Consider the following 17,947-nt stretch of genomic DNA (forward strand, 5'->3'; position numbering starts at 1 on the left):
GGCAAAACCAAAGGACAATTGTAAATGCAGCTCTGGTTATTTGCTGTATTGGGTATAATTACATTTATCACTAGGAGAGGGACAGTGCCCCAAATGCCCACCTGGCCCCAGAGGTGGCTCCGTGCTGCTGCAAAAGTCAAGAATCGCTGAGAAGCAGCCCAAACGCGGGCTGAGAGCCTGTGTTTGGGGAACGGAAAGCATTTTCATCGGAGCAGGAACACTCCCGTCCGAGGATCCTACATTGCCATCTACGGGCCGCTCCCGGCAAATCCTGTCCTAAAGCACCCACCTGCACCAGCCTGCTCTGAAAGGGTGCATAACATATTTTGGGAAGTTCTTTTTAAAATCCAGAGGAAAACATTCAATCCATTGCACTGCAGCCATGACCTCTCACTTCCAGAGAGGACTGCAAGGAAACGAGGATGAAGATACCATCACCGTCACTTCTGGGAAGGGTGAAACTCCTGGAAATATTTGCTTGTAATATTGACAAATGATACTTTTCAAAAGGCTTATGCAACTTTATCTGACTAAAATTACGATTTTCCAGGTCACATGGGCAATGTAAACACCTCCATCACTCGTACAAGAGCAGCCCGGTAAGGGTTTTATTTGTAAAAAAAATGACAGAATCTAATTCAAGTGATTAAAAAAAAAAAAAAAAGATCGTCATCTAATTGAAGATGACAAGGCAGCTACAGAGTTTTAATGAGTTCCAATCACTGTCACACCTGCTACCTCCCACTACTCCAGTAGTAAAGTGAAACTGAGAGCAGTTTCAGAAGCGTGTTTGAAGTGACAACATGCAAGTCCTGGCAATGACACTTCAATAAATTCTGTCTAAAACATGGCTGTCCCTCATGTGGAATACACCTCGGGCTCTGCACATACATATGTGTCCATATAAATACATATTAAAAAAGGGCAAGTTTAAACACTTTAATGGTTTTTGATAATTTCAAACCCTTACACAGTCAAGTTAGAAGTGTGCTTCACAAAATGAGAACTTTTCAGCAGGGCCTGGAGCAGTATGACAAGGAGAATTGATTTAAACTAAAAAGGGTAGATTCAGACTAATGATAAGGAAGATTTTTATTAATGTGAGGGTGGGCAGGCCCTGGCACAGGGTGCCCAGAGCAGCTGTGGCTGCCCCTGGATCCCTGGCAGTGCCCAGGCCAGGCTGGGCAGGGCTGGGAGCACCTGGGATGGTGGAAGGTGGGTTGGGATGGGATGGGATGAGCTTCAAGGCCCTTTCCCACCCAAACCATCCTGTGATTCCATGACTCCTTCCCCTGCTCCTGAGCAGGTAAATGCCCATTTGCCTAAGAGACTTCATTTCCCAGTCAACTTGCAGAGGAGCCATATTAAATTTGGAGATAACCTTTCCTCACCAGCAGGGATTGGGTCTCCTAGTAACCACAGAAACACCTTGTGAGCCAAACTACAGCTCCCTGTCCCAGCAGGGCCCGGGAGCATCCCTGTGCTGCTCCTGTGCCCAGCGAAGGGCAGGGCACCCAAAGGGACAGCCAGCACCCAGCTGAGGGTGCCAGGGAGCAGGACAGAGCCTGGGGCTGTCACAGCCCTGTCACAGCCTGTAGCCTGACTCTGGATCCCAGTGGATGCCATCACTTTAATCACCCCTAATGCACACTAGGAATACTTTAATCCCTAATGCAGACTAGGAATACTTTAATCACTAATGCAGACTAGGAATGCTTCAATCCCTAATGTAGACTAGGAATGCTTCAATCCCTAATGCAGACTAGGAATACTTCAATCCCTAATGCAGACCAGGAGTACTTTATTCTCTGGCTGGAAAACTTGTACCACAGCAGGACTGGACTGAATTTGTATCAGCTTGCTTTTCTGCTAAGGTTCACCTGACAGCCATCATTTTGGAGGGCAGCTATTTTTTGTTCCTAGCAGGAGTATGAAATATCAGAATTGCAGGTATTTCACAATGAAAAGCACAAGAGGGCAAAGCAGCACCATCACACAGACACATTTCAGTTGGCTCTGAATCAATCACATGGAATATTTTGTAAAGACAGGATCAAACGAGCACAGTCAAGGCCAAAAGCCTGGAGAATGGGCAAACAGAGGTGATTTTCCTTTCCTGTGGTGAGAGCAGTGTCGCAGCTGCTTTGCTGCTGTCAGGGCAGCACAGAGGGTGCAGCTTTGTCAGTGCTCCCAGCAGAGCAGGTGCAATGCCCCACTGCCTGGTCCAGGCCCCACAGTCCATCAATTTGAGCTATTACAACTTTTAGCACATCTTTATTAAATTGGTTCACTGGAGCAAGATTTCAACATAACACACACTGAGCAGAGACTGGGGGGACGCGATGTGCACCAGAGGAGTGCAGAATAAAACTTTGTAAACTCTGTATTTCTTCCCTGTCTTTTGCCTTATTCTGCTTTCCTCTGCTTCTTTTCCTGCCCTGTACATATTTCCCCACCAGATGTTGAAGCTGCAGAGTGAGGTAGAGCAGCAGGGCTGCTCTATTTAACCAAGTAACACAAACCACAAAAGGTTAATGCCACAAACCAATTTGTGTGTGCGTTTTCCTGTTGTTAACATAGCTCCAAATTTTGCTACCCTAATCCATGTTAATATTCATCTCCATTTTCTTTTATTTCCCTGGTCTTTTTTTCAAAAGACCTGCACGATGATGGATTTGTACAAGGGACCTCAGCCCTTGCTAAGCTTGAATTGCATCTCTCAAGCCCGGGAGTGCTGTGGTTTATTAACTTGCAGTGCCACCTAGCACACAGCCCTCACATTATTCTTTCTGTACTTTCACAAAGGACAGCTCAATGCTTTGGCATTAAAAAAAAAGGGTAAACTTATGCTTGGACTATTTTAAGGACCTAATGCCAAGTTTTGTTTTGAACAGTGAAGTTTTTATTAGAAAATGCAACCCTGTGACACTGAGGGCAAGGGCCAAGATCTTGTCCTGACCTCATCCCTGCTGATAACAGAGCCCAGCCTGCTCAGAGCTCCCTGGCCAAAGCAGCTTCTCTTCATTCACAATGTCCACACACCCCAACCTTCAACTGTGCTTTGGCAGCAATACAAATCAGAAAGTTTTAGTGCTTCTCTTAGAACTTCTAAGTAGAGTTTCTCCCAGGAACTGAGAAACCAAACCACTACATGCTTGGAATTGAAGAATTAAAGCAAGTCAAAACAAAAGATAAGCCAGCAATAATAGGAATGGTTTGGGCTCAGTTGTGATTTTATGATCCTTGATTGTTCAGGCTGTCTTCAAGGAGCCCAGCACTGCCAAGGACTGCATTGACAGGAGAACACACAGGCAAAACAATCCTGGAATGAGGGAGAAGACTGCACACCCAATTTCTACACACTCAGATTTAGAATCAAAGAGTTTTCCCCTCTCCCCAAATCCTTGGGCTCACCTTGCTTGGAATGACTGAAAGGAATGCCTTTGTGAGGGCAGAGGGATGTGTGACACAGCACCCACAGCGGGCATTGCAGAATTACTGCTGCCTTTTACATTCCAGTCTCTTCTGGGCATCACAGCGAAGAGAAACCACAGTGAGGACAGAAAAATGTAAACCCAGGTCAGGCATTTCAGACAAGTCCCCCTGGTTTCTAATTCCTGAGAGATGAAACCCAGAATCCAGTCACAATCAGTGACTGAGCTGTGCCTCCACTGCCCAGGGCACACCACAAACACTGAGGTTTCCTTTAACTCCTGGCCTTTCATGTTTTCATTGTTCCCTAAAGTGCAGGATCTGACTCTCTGTTTACAAATCCACTGCTGCTCCTTCACGAGACTGCCACTGCTAGAACCATGGCACGTTATAAAGCAGCTGGGAGGGTGGCTGCTCTCAAATTAATTTTACCAAAATACACCTTTCCAACTGCTAATTATAATGGCACTATTCTTTTTTTTTCCCCCAGTACAACGTGAAGATTAGTCATGACAGGTGTTTTTTCCTCCTCAGGACGTAAAGAAATCCATACCTTAATTAATATAAGGAGATAATTGCTATGCTGAGGTGATGGGGCCTCAAGCAGCTCTGTTGAGAAGCTCTTTATTTCTCTTTCTTTTCATTCAGCTAAGTACAGACACTCCCCAGATGTGCAGAGCTCTTCATGCCAGCCAGCAAATCCAACAGGGGAGGTGCCACTGCCACAGCAACAGGGAGAAAACCCAGGAAGCAGGTCTTTGTCCTTGCAGGAGGGAGGAGAAACACCTCAGTTTTCCCTCTCTCACCTCCTCATTATCTCTCAGTCTCTGAAATCTTCTAAGCACTGATAAAAGCATTTTCTGCCTGTTTTACCAACTTTCAGGGGTCAAACTTGAGTCTTATTAACAGTTAACCTCAGTTTCTCTATTCAAGCTGGGGAATCCACTGCGTTGCCATCCAGCAAAGGAGGATGGATGGCTCTGGAGGTTCTTAACACCCTGGTGCTGTTCCAGTCCATAAAAACACGCGGCTCCACACAGAACGGAAAGGTGCTGACCACCGTGGTCTCATTAGAGCCGTCCTGGCAATTCCCTGTGACAGATTAATAGTGCTACAGACCAGCTGGGGATGAACAGTAATTATTTTTTATTCATTTCATGCACTGTTTCAATTTGTTAAGCAGTTCAGAGACTGAGTAATAACACGATTCCTGTGATTTGTTGTTTTCCAGGTTACAATTGCTAATTAGGATATTCTCAATCACCACGTGCACAGGTCAGTAGTTATGCCAAGTTTTTACTATTAAATCATAACCAAGGAACACATTTCTTTCCACTTTCATGAACAGATTTACATTTTTATAAAAATAATCAGCTAGCTACAAAAATAAGGATTTTTCTTAGGAAAAAAAGGCAACATAAAAAAGCAATATGGTATTTCTGTCTGGTTTTCCCACGTGATATAGCCATTACATAGAGGAGATGGAAACCTACAGAACTTTGAAAATATGTGGTTTTTTCACAATTTAAAATTCTAGTACTGAGGAAACGTTGAGTCAATTTTCGTGGCCCAAGCCATGAGCCCCCCTTTAATATCCTTAGCTACCACAGGACCCAACTCTTCGGCAGGCAGCTCCTGCAGAATTTTTACAGCCTTCTGGGAATCATTTCCCAACTTGCAAACGACATACACAGGGACAGGGGTTTGGCCATCAGTCCTCTGCTTTTCCTCGCAGATCCTGTCCTGCAGGCGCCGCAGGGACTCGGGGTCCCCGTCCTGCAGCCGGCGGAGCGGGACGTGCAGGGCGTGCTGCAGGCGGCAGATCTCCGCCTCGGCGGGCGGCCGCACGTCCAGCAGCACGTGCGGCAACCGCGCCTCCAGCAGCTCCTTGTACTGCTGCACCGAGATCCTGTCCGCGGCGGGCAGCAGCCGCACGGCCCGGCACTTGTCGGTGGCCGAGGAGCCGCAGAACGCCTCGTAGTCCTGCAGGCAGGTGACGCTGGGGCTGTCCCCGCACGCGGCGCAGTCCGCCTTCCGCGGCCGCAGCTTGATGTTGCGGAACCTGCCCTCCAGGGCGTCGAACATCAGCATGTAGCGGTTGAAGGAGGAGCCCATGCCCGAGGCGATCTTCAGCACCTCGAGTGCCTGCAGGCAGCCGATGACGCCGGTGACCACGCCGAGCACGCCGCCGTCCGCGCAGTTGGTGACGGCGTCGGGCGGCGGCGGCCGCGGGAACAGGCAGCGGTAGCAGGGCCCGCCGCCGTGGTTGTACACCACCAGCTGCCCCTCGAGGCGCAGGGCGCTGCCGGACACCAGCGGCTTGCCGGCCAGCACGCAGGCATCGCTGACCAGGTAGCGGGTGGGGACGTTGTCGGAGCAGTCGGCCACGATGTCGTACTGGCGCACGAGGCGCAGCGCGGAGCGCGGCCGCAGCGCGCCGCGGTACGGCACGTACTGCACGGCCGAGTTCAGCCGCCGCAGCGCCGCGGCCGCCGAGCGCGCCTTGGGCCGCCCGCGCCGCGCCTCGCCGTGCAGCACCTGCCGCTGCAGGTTGCTCGTCTCCACCACGTCGTGATCCACCAGCCCCAGGCGGCCCACGCCGGCCGCCGCCAGGTACTGCGCCAGCGGGCAGCCCAGCCCGCCGCAGCCCACCACGAGCACGGAGCTCCGCGCCAGGCGCAGCTGCCCCCGCACGCCCAGCTCGGGCAGCACCAGCTGCCGGCTGTACCGCAGGATCTCGGCCGCGCTCAGCGCCGAGCGCGCCGGCAGCGGCGGCAGCTCCGCGGGGAAGCCCAGGGCTCCCTCCTCCTCCTCCTCGTCGTCGTCCTCGTCCTCCTCGTCGGCATCCCCCGAGTCCCCCCGCGCCGGCTCGGCCGCCAGCCGCTCCCGCAGCGCGCGGGCTCCGTCCTCATCCTCGGCATCCCCCGCGCCGCCCCGCGCCGGCTCGGCCGCGGCGGGCTGCCGCACCGCGCCGGCTCCCTCGTCGCGCTCCCGCTCGCCGTCCTCCTCCTGCTCGGCCGCGTCGCCCCGCGCCAGCTCGGCCGCCAGCCGCTCGCGCAGCCCGCGCAGCTCGCGCTCCCGCCGGCGGATCTCGGCCCGCAGCCGCGCCGCCGCCGCGCCCGCCATGGCCGCCGCCCGCCCCGCCGCTTCCGGCGCGGCGCCGCGTCACTGCCGCCATGGCGGCGCGGGGCCCCGGCCGCGTCTCCGTGCTGCTGCCCACCTACAACGAGCGCGACAACCTGCCCCTCGTCGTGTGGCTGCTGGCGCGCACCCTCGGCGACAGGTACCGGGGCGCAGCCGGCGCGGAGCCGCGGGGGCCGGGGCTGGGAGCGGGAGGCAGCTCCCGGTGCGGGGTGGCGGCTGTGGCTGTGGGAATAACCGGCCATGGAGCGGCACGGTGCGGGGGGCACCATCCGTGCCACACCGGTGTGCCTACCCGCAGCGAGTCACTTGGGTGGGAATCGCTGCCAGGACATCCAGCCCAGCTCCATCCCCACCCTGTCCCCTGCACCGAGCGCTGGGTGCCACCTCCGGCCCGTCCCGGGACACTAACCGGGACAGCTCCGGCCCCTCCCGGGACACTAACCGGGACAGCTCCGGCCCCTCCCGGGACACCTCCGGCCCGTCCCGGGACACTAACCGGGACAGCTCCGGCCCCTCCCGGGACACCTCCGGCCCGTCCCGGGACACTAACCGGGACAGCTCCGGCCCCTCCCGGGACACTAACCGGGACAGCTCCGGCCCCTCCCGGGACACCTCCAGGGATGGGCACCCCAGACGCCCCGGGCAGCCCCGCCTGCTCAATGGAAAATCATTCTCGTTTCAGTGGGATCGACTTTGAAATTATCATCATCGATGATGGAAGCCCGGATGGGACACAGGAGGTTGCTCAGCAACTGGAAAAAATATATGGATCAGATAAAATAGTGAGTTGTGTGTTCAGTAATATTTTTTTTATTTTTTTTTTTTATTGGAAAGTACTGTAAGTCCTTGAGAGCTGGGATGGATTCCCTGGATTCTGCCCTTTCTTCACATCCTTAAACAAGTTGTTGTACATTGTACACCACTTTAGCCGAGTGTAAGCTCAGGACAGTCCATAATGCTGCATTCTGACCAAAATGCAAGATCATGGGTTGTTTTAAAGCGTTCTCAGTCCTTGGTGCGTTGCTGTGTGCTCCTGAGCAATGACTGCTGAGTCTTGCTGCACTTGGTGCAGGTCTGAGGGAAAGATGGGGTTTGGATAAGAACTAATTCCATTTTAATTGACTGCAGGAGTAAGGAAATTGGAAAGATGAAAGCTGGGCTGAGCTTATGATTTATTTTTAATCTGTCTCGTTGCATTCCTCAAGAACAGAAGTTTTTTATTTATTTTTTTATCTATGTAATTTATTACTGCATAATCCTCGGTTTATACAAGATGCTGTCATTTACTTGGTGGCAGTCAGATACTTTTCCAATCTGTTACTGCATAAATGCCAAGTTTTTTAATGTATTTCTGGACTAAGTTGCATATATGAAGATTGTTTTAAAGAAAAAATATATAGGAAGTTTTAGAGTATTTTTTAAAATGGTATGTCAAGTAATTTATGTGTTTTTTATATCTCCTGTAGCTTCTGAGACCCAGAGCAAGGAAGCTGGGCCTGGGTAAGTCCTTATTAACTCTGATTAGTAAGAGCAAATAAAAGAATCTGCTGTATACTTTGATTGACCCAGCATATAAAGGTCCAGAGAAAATCACAGTAAAGCCCAAAAGCAGAAACACATTTTCATCAGGTTGTTTGCAAACAAACAAGCTTTAGAAATGCACATGAAAATCCCAGTGTGTTTCTGAACCGTTTCCCAGCCCAGATGTGGCTCCTGAGTGCAGGTGGAGCTGTGTAAATGACATTTCAAGGTGTGGCCCGTCCTCAAGTGAAGTTTCTCTGTGCGTTTCTGTGCTGAAAGAGTGAGATCAGTTATTTCTGTTGCCACCAGGCACTGCTTACATCCATGGAATGAAGTATGCCACGGGGGATTTCATCGTTATTATGGATGCTGACCTCTCCCACCACGTAAGGCTGCGTTTCATCTGCTCTGGCTACAGCCTGCTCTAAAATTCACTTCTCACTGGTTGCTGTTATTTTACCCCTGCCCTGTTTTCTGATCTGTCTTTCTTTCATTTCAGCCAAAATTTATTCCAGAGTTTATCAGGTAGGTGCTGATTATAGTATGAAAGTTGATCTTTATAAATTATTTATGAGGCAGCCTATGGAATTCTATGCCATAGTGGGTAAAAGATAATGATCAGATTCCCTGAAGTAGCTCTTTATAAGAGAACAATTATCAGATGTTTGAATAATGCTCATAGCCACCCTAACTATTGCTTTCCTCTCTTCTTATTTGTTCACAAGTTTGTAAAATACAGATTTGGTACTGAAAGAGTGATTGTTCTTACTTTGAAATTTGGAGTTTGAAACATTCCTCCAGTTTTTCTGATAAAACCAATTGTCTACAGAAAGCAGAAAGAAGGCAATTTTGATATTGTATCTGGAACAAGATATAAAGGAAACGGAGGAGTGTATGGCTGGGATTTGAAAAGAAAGCTGATCAGGTTAGTACTTTTCAGCTCTTCACACAGAAATCTGTTACTTGTACATAATAATTCCAAGTACTCCATCCCTGCAGCTGAACTCTTAGCCCCAGAACTGCTGTGCCTGTGACACTGCAGAGTCCCACTGAGTGGCAGAAGCACCCAGCACTGGCCAGGCCTTTGGTTCAAATCCACCAAGAAGGACTGGAATGATCTGGGTGGGCTGGGAAAATGGGCTGGAAGTGGCCTCAGGCTGGGACAGACATCCAGGTCCACCATGCAGGGAACAAGCTGAGACTGCAGGTGTGAGGACACCTGGAATGCTCCTGTCCCTCCCAGAGAACAGGCAGATGTTCATGTTGATTTATTTATCCTGCAAAGAATCTGGAGCACAAGCTCTGTTGCAGTCGGATCTGGAGCTGGAGTTGGATTGTTCCTGGTTTTCCATGGCTGGAGTAAGTGCCCATCGTTTGTGCTAAACAACTCTGACATAGATGTTTTCTTTCACAGTCGTGGAGCCAATTTTCTGACTCAGGTCTTGCTGAGACCAGGGGCATCAGATCTAACAGGGAGTTTCAGGTAAGGTCTGGTTTGCAATTCCTAAAGTTTATTGGAAATTAAGAAACTGCTGGACAAGGAACTGCAGTAAGAACAGATGTTCTTTACTGTGGACTGGGAAATCTGTTTGGAAAGGGTGGAAGAAGCAGTGGATTAGATTGCAAGAACTGCTGCTCCCACGACCTCGTTAGGGGTTTATAAATAGTAATGAGCCGAGTGATTGCAGTTCAGATTCCTACACTGTCTGATTTCTCAATTCCAGAAACTGGGCTTCAGGCTTTATTTCCTGTGGAACTGTTTACAGGTTGTACAGGAAAGAAGTCTTGCAGCAGCTGATGGAGAAGTGTGTTTCCAAGGGATACGTGTTCCAGATGGAGATGATCGTGCGGGCTCGGCAGCTGGGATTCACCCTTGGAGAGGTACGGGCCAGGCTGGGCTGCCTGCACTCTGCTTCCCCCAGGGACACACACTGCTGATTCTGGGTCACTCCAAAACGCAGCCAAGATTTTAAATTCATACCAAGAAATTACATGTGTAGAGTTCTGTTTTTCCAGCTGTGTCAGGTGAATGCCAGACCTGAAGTGCAGTTATTTATTCCCCTCTTCCTGTTGCCATTCCTTCAGCAGCACACAATTTTACAAGGTTCTTCAAAGGAGGGAAAGAAGTCAGAATACACCACAAAGCTGCTCTGGGCCTTTTCTTCCCTACTTCCTATTGTACAGACACCTCTACTCAAGTCTTTACAAATGATTTCATTTTTCCAGCAGCCTGATTCTATTTCAGATTTGTTCTCTGTCAACTATTGCCTTGTTATTTTCCAACTTTTCAGCTCTCACACTTTCTGCTTCTAACCTCCTTGAATGTGCTGTCTACAGTCAATGAAAAAACTCCATGCAATTGTTAGATTCTCTATCTCCAGCAGTCTGCTGCCTTTTTTATTTCACTGAATTGCTCTTGCTGCATCTTTAAAGATGCTTCACTGGGAATCTCTCTGCAGGAGAATCTCAGAGCCAGTTCTTCATCCTTGTTTCCAGGGCTATGAATTGTCAGAGAATTGTGGTACTTGTACTTCTCTCTCTAAACTTCATGTGTGGCATTTCTCCATCAACACAGGGTAGAGCATTTCCTCCCAACACAGCAGCTCTTTTCTCCCACCTTTTTTGCTTGTGGAACAGCATCCCAGGGAAAAATATTTCTTCAGCAAAGTTGAGAATTGAGACTGAGCTGTGCCAGTTGAAAAGGAATAAATGGCTGATGAGAACTCAGACAAGCTGTACCTGAAGAGTTGCACTCACACCTCTGCTGTTCTGCTGTGCTTCACCAGGTGTGCAGTGTCCTCCAGCACGGGGAACAGAGCCTGTGAGACCAGTGAGGGAACCTCTTGTGCAAGGAAGGCAGAAGCCCAGAAACAGCTCAGTGCTCAATTTCTGTGCTGAAGGGTAACACTGGAGTCCCCTCATCAGATGAGATATTAACTATTCTTCATCCTGGTCAGGAAGTGCCACTTGTGCCATCCTGCCCTGCCACATACTCCGTGACTTTGCCCATTTCCTGCAGATCAGCTGTGTGGGGTTGCCAGGACTGTCACTGGGATCATCAAGGTGACTCTGCTAAGGCAGCAGAGTCATTGCTGAGTCTCTCTGCCTGCCTTTCTGGGCATCTTCTTCCCATCTTGTCCTTGGCTCTTCCCTGTCTTGGCCTGACCTGCTGGAATTGTGAGAGACCCTCTGGCACACGAGCAGGGGGCTGGGGATTCACTTGTTCCTCTTGCCAGATGATTTCTCATTGACACTGCCAGCAAAACACCAAGCCAATTTTTTAGTGCCTATTGCAATTGCAGTTCTTTATTTTAGTTCCTGAAGTATTTCAATTTTGCAGACAAACATTATGGAAATGGTTGGATATTCTAACACAGGGTTGGCAGAATGTCTGTCACCTGTCCCTTGTGTGTGCTCAGAGGAGTGAAAGCAGAATGTTCCCAACATCTCATGAGCAGTGAGTTCATCTGGACAGTGTCACTTGGTGAAGGAGACCAAAATTAATGTGTTAAATGCCTGTAAATGCTGCAAATAATCCACAAGATGGCCAAAGAGTGATAAAAACACGTCTTGTACAATAGGCACTGTCATGTTCTGGAGTCCTCTCCCAGCCAGGGTGAGGTTGAGCTCTTCTGTGCTGGGAGCAGATTTGTGCTTCCTGAGGCACTGACTCAAAGCTCTGAGTTTGGCTGACAAGGAAATGCTGCAGGCTTTGTGAGCTTTAGCTCGCTCTGCCTGGGTGGATCATCCAGCCATGAGTAATGGCTTTGGATCAGCTTGAAAGGTGATAAACCAAGAAATTCCACACTCCCCAGCTGTGGGGCACCACTAAAGGCCCTGCTGAGCACTGCCACAAAGGAGCCAGCCTGCTGCCTGCCTGCTCCCATGCCTGAACAAGCTCCAGCTCAAAGGCCCTTCTTTTGTTTCCAGAATTTCTGCTGGTTTCGGTTTAGAACCTCAAAACCAATTTTGCTTGTTTCAACAGGTTCCCATCTCGTTTGTGGACCGTGTCTATGGAGAATCCAAACTGGGAGGCAACGAAATTGTCTCCTTCCTAAAGGGGCTCTTGACCTTGTTTGCTACAACCTGAGAGTTCATCCTAAAGTAACTTTGCTAGACAAACATTTTCTGATGTCTGTGTAGATTTAAACATATAATGGCAAAGCTTGATCATTTGTGTGGTGGCCAGAAGACCTGCTATGACCTAACAATTAAACACCATCACCAGTAAATCAAACATTCTGCAGCCCAGAATGCTCCTTCCGACACAAATGGACTGGATGTTAAACTAAAAATTAATAAAGGCTAATGCTTTTCTATTTTTGTAAGAATAATTGTCTTAATAAAGAACACAAAGCTAAATGATCTTTTGCATTTGGAAATGAATCATTATCAGCAGAAGCTAAGGATAATTTTGAAATAAAGATGAGCAAGGGCAAAAAAACCCTGGAATGTGTCCTGTCTTTGTCCTGTGGTTTGTAGATATTCATTTAACCAGATACTAATTAGTGTCCTTTCTTTCCCTCAGACATGCACACCCTGTCATGAAGCAGCTCCAAAGAACTGCTCATGGCTGGGGCAGTGTAAGAGAACTGTGAAACTGTTCCAGAGCAGGTTAAGAGTTCAGTGTTTTGTGCCTAGAGTGAGAAGAAGGAATATTCTTTGGATAGGAAGGGGAACCATCTGTGTGGAATAATTTTGTGTTCTGTGTGTTTGTGCAGAAGCAGCTGAGTCCCTTTCCTTCCCTTCTTTAGAAACTAAACCTGTTTAGAGTCTGTGCAGTGGGACCCCAGCAGGTTTAGGGGAACAAGAGCTCATCCACTCAGGCTTTCCTGCCTTAGTGGGATCTGCAAACACATTTCACCACACACACCATGAAACCATTTGGCTTTTCCTAGCAAAAAAAAAGTTGTGATCTTGCTGTTCTCAAAATGTTAGTAACAGACTATGGTAGAACAGCACTTCTAGAATCTCTGAGGATCAGGTGCTTGCAACTCCATATAATGTCTTAAATATTCATGTACTAGGGATTTATATAGTGGCATTTTAATTCCCAGTTCCTTAATACCATTGCAATACTCTCCTTGTTTTGGCCACCACAAAACACTGACTTGACATTTACTGAGAATTTTTCATTTTATGTCCTTGGCTTTACAGTTCCACATAAATCAGCTTTTCTTAATTACATCCATATTCATTTCCCAGGAAGGCACAAATACTCTGCTAATGCACTTTCTCTATTATACTTTCTCAGGAATCTGTGTCTGCAAGCACTCAATCATCTGGCAGGAGCAGGATGCTAATTGCTTCCTGGCTCCATCAGTTCAGAGCAGGGCTGGAGCACGCTGAGTGCAGGGGGAGAAGGTAACTCACGGGTGGCACGGTGACATCCCTGTCCCTCAGCAGATTTAGGGGGTCAGGCACAGGGCCCAGCAGCTCACCCCTCTGAGCCAGGAGGGTGCTGAAGCTGGGACAGCCACTCAGACCCCACAGCCTGGCTTAGTTGTGTTCTGGGATATGAGTTCAGTCAGTCCCAGATCCCTAGCTGCTCTCTTTGGTGGGGATTTGTCTGCTCTGAGCTTCAGGGGTTCAGCTTCACTTTTGCTTTGGGTTTTTGACAAAATCTGAGGCTTTAACCTCAGCCTGCAATGAAGATGAACCTCACTGCCAGTGTAAACACTATCATCAAATAGATTTTCCAGTGGACTGTGTAGAAACCCAACTGCAAGGCTCCACAACCTTCTGCATATCAACAGTAAGAAATAAAGATGACTAATCAATAATATTTATTTGAGGGTCTGTCAGGATCCCAAGTACAGCCTGGACTGAAATCTTGGCAGAAATGAATTCAGTGACAGCTTGCCTGCTGAGTTCAGTGCAGGGATGACTTCAGTGACAGATTCAGGGGCTGGCATTCCAGAGCTGAGGCAAATGCTGATACCAGGATCAGCAGGAGCAGGGGCTGTGCAGGGGACAGCACTGCTTCTCAAACTCTTCCTTGGTTTAAAACGTGTTTAGTAGCTCCCCTGTGCCATGCTGCAGGAGACATGGGCAAAGAGAGTCACTAGTGCCAAGCACAGCAACACTGAGCATCATCTCCTCTGTGCCTGCCACATTTTACCCTCTCTCTCCAGGCATTGTGGCAATTAAAAACTTTCTTACAGACTGGTTGTAACTGTTCAGGGGGAAATATACTGGAACCAGAGAGAGAAAAACGAATTGCACCTTTTAATCCAAAACTAGATCTGAAAACTGAGCCATTGAGAGGGATTTGAACAAAGCAGAGAGCACAAAATGGGAAGTTGTCCCTGCAAGGTGGGGCACTGACTGTTCAACAGAAACTGGCAGCAGTGCTGGCAGGTGTCTGAGCAGCACAGGAGCTGGGTGGCTTAGGGGTCTTAAAGATCATTGTGAGACCACTGGTCCTAATGCTGATTAACTTGTATTTATTATATAATTAATTATGCTGTGCGTAAAACCATCAATAGTTGTCTTAATTATTTTGTATTTGAATAAAACCCAAGCAGACACTGCTCCTGAACTAGTACTGGGATGAATCTGGTGAATCTGGGCACACTTTTGACCTGAAGCAGCAGCACAACCCGTGTGCAATTAAACCTATTCAGCTTGGGCGTGCTAATTGTCTTCCCTCTGGTGTGAAGTGTTTCCTCTCTTACAATGCAGTGATTTCACTGATTTTTCCGGTGGCTGTATTGTGAGAAACAATACCCACTTCAGCAATACAAAAAGTAGATTAAGACTATTAGCATAGCAACTCCTGTTTCATTTTGTTCACTCTGTACACACAGGAGAAGAATGATGTCAAGACTCCTTTTCTCCTTCTTCCCCACTGCTTGAATTTTAGCTTTACGGTCAATCTTTTCACACAAACTTTTCACACACTATTCCAAAATCCTCTGCCTGCACCACCCCTCTTGTGCACTGAGTGTTTCTGCCTCCTGACACTCTCCTTTCTATCTGGGTCCAATTTCATCCCCTCCCATGCCAAATTCCAGTTTTTAAACTCTTCTCAAATGGTTTTCCATACTGTAATCATGGACTGAGTACCAACATCATGGCTGGGAGAGTTCCCAGCTGGAAACTCCTCGATATTGCTGCTCTGGGGGGACTCTCTATCCACCTCTATCTCCATCCCAACCTTCTCTTCCCTTGCCTTCCGATAAGAATATACAGCAAGATACAAATTTACTCAGATACCTTCACTTGCTCCCAGCATTCAGGACAGGGAATGATGCCCAGCAGCCTGTTCAGTTCTCTGTCTGGATTCCAAGTCTCTGTGTTTGAGCTGTTGTGTCCCTTGCACAGATCCTTGTGTTGTGTTCACTCCCTTAAACAGCTCTCAGATATCATTGCTCTCTCCAGCTGCATTATCATGTCCCACTACACCCAGCTCCTCCAACCTTCAGGCACTTCTGCTCGCCCAAATCCAGCCCCTAGAGCAGGTCTGTGGCTGGTTGTATTGTGGGTTGCTGTATTTTGGATTAAGTGATGGCTAAAAAGTGGTCAGTGGCAAGGCACAAATGAAACAGTGTTGAAATAGGAAGGTGCTCAGGTTTGGGGCTGTGTATTTTAGGCAGGAGCAGACTGGCTCAAGTTAATTGAGAGTTTGTGAATATGGTCCTGGCTTAGCAACGCTTTGAAATGTTTCCCAACATGCTTCAATAATTGTGCCATCAGAGAAAAAAACATCTACTCTTGGAAGGCAAAATTATGTTGTTATAGGAAAACCAAAGCAGCTCTCTTTGCTTTCCTTCCTTGAGACAGATTCCACACGTGTCTCAGGGAACTCTCACAGTACCTCAGTTCTAGGGGCTCTTTAACACCAAAGCACCAGCTTTGGGTTTGAAGTTTTGTGTATTTCCTGGTTTTTAAATTTACTTTTCCATGTAAAAAGATTTTGTGGCTTCCTGACTCTTATGACCACTGATGTGAAGGTGCCCTGGGAGCACCCAGTGAAACCCAGGTGTGACTTGCAGTGACAAGCAGGGGATTTCTATGTCCCACTGAGCCAGAAAGTCCCAAGGCAGCCTCAGAGACACAAGAAAATGTCACTAAATTCTTCATGAACACGACTTCAGTGAATTGTGATAAACAGCATGTACAGATTGTCAGGACACCAGTCACCTCAAAATGCAGGAGATCCTTAGGTTACAGAAATCTAAAGAATTGGTGACAACTTTTCTCTGCTTCTATACTTGAGGCAAGGAATCCAGTTTCCTTTCTAGCATTGTGAGGTGAACTCCAGTGTGTCACTGAACCAGAAAGGGTGTGAACACTGAGGATGGAGGGAATTACACTTTACTTCCTCCTCCAAGTGCTCGTGTCTTTCTGCAGTAACAAAAGCCATCCATCCCTTTCACTCCTAGACGGCTTTTTAGAACTCATCCTTGCTTGTTGAAGAGATCTTGAGCAGTGTCATGATCCACCAGGAAGAATGGCATGTGGGGTCTTGTCCTGATCCAATGGTCCTGCTGCAAAATGGGATGTGCAGTGGCTCTGCAGGGGTGTGTGTGAGCACCCGCGCACAGGGCTCACAGGAAGATCACAGCCCTGCCTTTGGGAGCTGGCTTGTCCTCAGGGTGTTCACCCAAAATGTGCAGGCACAGGAGGGATGGATTCCTGTACAGGGCCAGCAGTTGGGCTCGATGTTCCTGGTGGGCGCCTTCCAGCTCAGCACATTCTGTGGTTCTGTGTTGGATTTGGATTTCAGAACGTGGCAGTTGTAAATCACACAGCTGCTGTGTGGCCTCACAGAACTCCCTGAGCAGTGCCACTGTCCCAGCCCATGGCAAAGGCTGTCCCAGCGCGGCTGCCACGCGGCCATGGCCTCGCACGACGCCTCCTGCCCTCCCTGGCCCTGGGCCCGGCCAGGCTGCCACGGGCACAACCCCGGAGCCAGCGGGGCAGGGAGGGACCCGATGGCTCAGCTGGGCCACCCCCTGCCCCAGCAGGGCCACCCGGGCACACGGCACAGGACCGAGTCCAGGCTGCTCTGGAATGACACCCCAGAGCCTGGCTGGGCTCTGCTCAGGGCTGGCACTGCCCAGGGCAGCAGCTCTGCCTCCTGTGAGGGGAATTGCGGGGCTCAGGCCGTGCCCGGGGCTCTGGGGCATGGCTGGGCCTGGGGCAGAGCCGGGCCTGCTCTGGCCCCTGCACACAGGCACAGCCAGGGCTGAGGGCCCTCTCAGCCGGGCTCCTCTCCAGCCTGAGCAGCCCCAGCTCCCTCAGCCCTTCCCGGGCAGGGAGATGCTCCGGGCCCTGGCGCATCCTCGCGACCCGCCTCGGATGGACAGGGCAGGCGCGGGCGGGCCCGAGGCGGGCTGGAAGGGCGCTCGGGCCGGGCCGGGCGGGCAGAGCAGGGCAGAGCTCGGCGGGCGGGCTCGCCCCGGGGCACACCCGCGGGGGCGGCCCGGGCGCTGCCCTCAGGCGCCGCCGCCGCCGCGCGAGGCCCCGCGCGCGCTCCCGGGGCCGCCCCGCGCTCACGTGCGCGCCCCCCGCGGTCACGTGCCCCGCCCCGCTCGCGCCCCCGCCCCGGCGGCGGCGGCCCCTCAGGACGGGATGTAGTCCCGGCCGGGGGCGCGGCGGAGGGATCCCCGCGCCGGACCCAGCCGCAGGGCGCGGCGCCTCCTAGCGGGGCCGGGGTAGATCCCGCCGCCGCCGCCGCCGCCATGGCCGCGGCCGCCCCGGTGCGCCCCGCGGGGGCCCCCCCGCGGCGGGGCCGTGCCACCGCCCGGTGCCGCGGGCGCGGCGGGGCCGGTCCCGCGGGGACCCCCGGGGCTCCCCCGCCCCCCCGGGGCGCGGCCCCCTCCCCTCCCGCCGGACAATGAGT

At 50.4% G+C, this 17,947-nt stretch overlaps 2 protein-coding genes and 1 long non-coding RNA gene across 3 annotated transcripts; 1 reads left to right on the plus strand and 2 right to left on the minus strand.

Annotated features, from left to right (window-relative positions):
• Window positions 1–4,555: 4,555 nt before the first annotated feature.
• MOCS3 (molybdenum cofactor synthesis 3) lies at window positions 4,556–6,558 on the minus strand. The gene has a single exon (XM_064391262.1). The coding sequence runs from the start codon at window positions 6,556–6,558 to the stop codon at window positions 4,966–4,968; it is 1,593 nt and encodes a 530-aa protein (XP_064247332.1). The 3' UTR covers window positions 4,556–4,965.
• On the plus strand, window positions 6,558–12,462 carry DPM1 (dolichyl-phosphate mannosyltransferase subunit 1, catalytic). Its single transcript, XM_064391263.1, has 9 exons — window positions 6,558–6,715; window positions 7,259–7,358; window positions 8,043–8,076; window positions 8,407–8,483; window positions 8,597–8,622; window positions 8,927–9,022; window positions 9,512–9,580; window positions 9,864–9,978; window positions 12,083–12,462. The coding sequence occupies exons 1-9, from the start codon at window positions 6,609–6,611 to the stop codon at window positions 12,185–12,187; spliced, it is 729 nt and encodes a 242-aa protein (XP_064247333.1). The 5' UTR covers window positions 6,558–6,608; the 3' UTR covers window positions 12,188–12,462.
• On the minus strand, window positions 7,381–17,578 carry LOC135281924 (uncharacterized). Its single transcript, XR_010348329.1, has 2 exons — window positions 15,316–17,578; window positions 7,381–11,350 (listed from the first exon to the last, which is right to left on the minus strand). It is a non-coding gene; the product is annotated as an uncharacterized LOC135281924 (long non-coding RNA).
• Between the last annotated feature and the right edge of the window lie 369 nt (window positions 17,579–17,947).

This window comes from Passer domesticus, chromosome 16 (assembly GCF_036417665.1).
Source record: "Passer domesticus isolate bPasDom1 chromosome 16, bPasDom1.hap1, whole genome shotgun sequence".
Taxonomy (NCBI): domain Eukaryota; kingdom Metazoa; phylum Chordata; class Aves; order Passeriformes; family Passeridae; genus Passer; species Passer domesticus.

Coding starts and splice junctions, on each gene's coding strand:
- MOCS3 (XM_064391262.1), bottom strand. CDS start 6,558: ATGGCGGGCGCGGCGGCGGCGCGGCTGCGGGCCGAGATCCGCCGGCGG.
- DPM1 (XM_064391263.1), top strand. CDS start 6,609: ATGGCGGCGCGGGGCCCCGGCCGCGTCTCCGTGCTGCTGCCCACCTAC. Junction 8,077..8,406: donor AGCAAGGAAGCTGGGCCTGG/GTAAGTCCTTAT, acceptor TGTTGCCACCAG/GCACTGCTTACATCCATGGA. Junction 8,623..8,926: donor TTTATTCCAGAGTTTATCAG/GTAGGTGCTGAT, acceptor AATTGTCTACAG/AAAGCAGAAAGAAGGCAATT.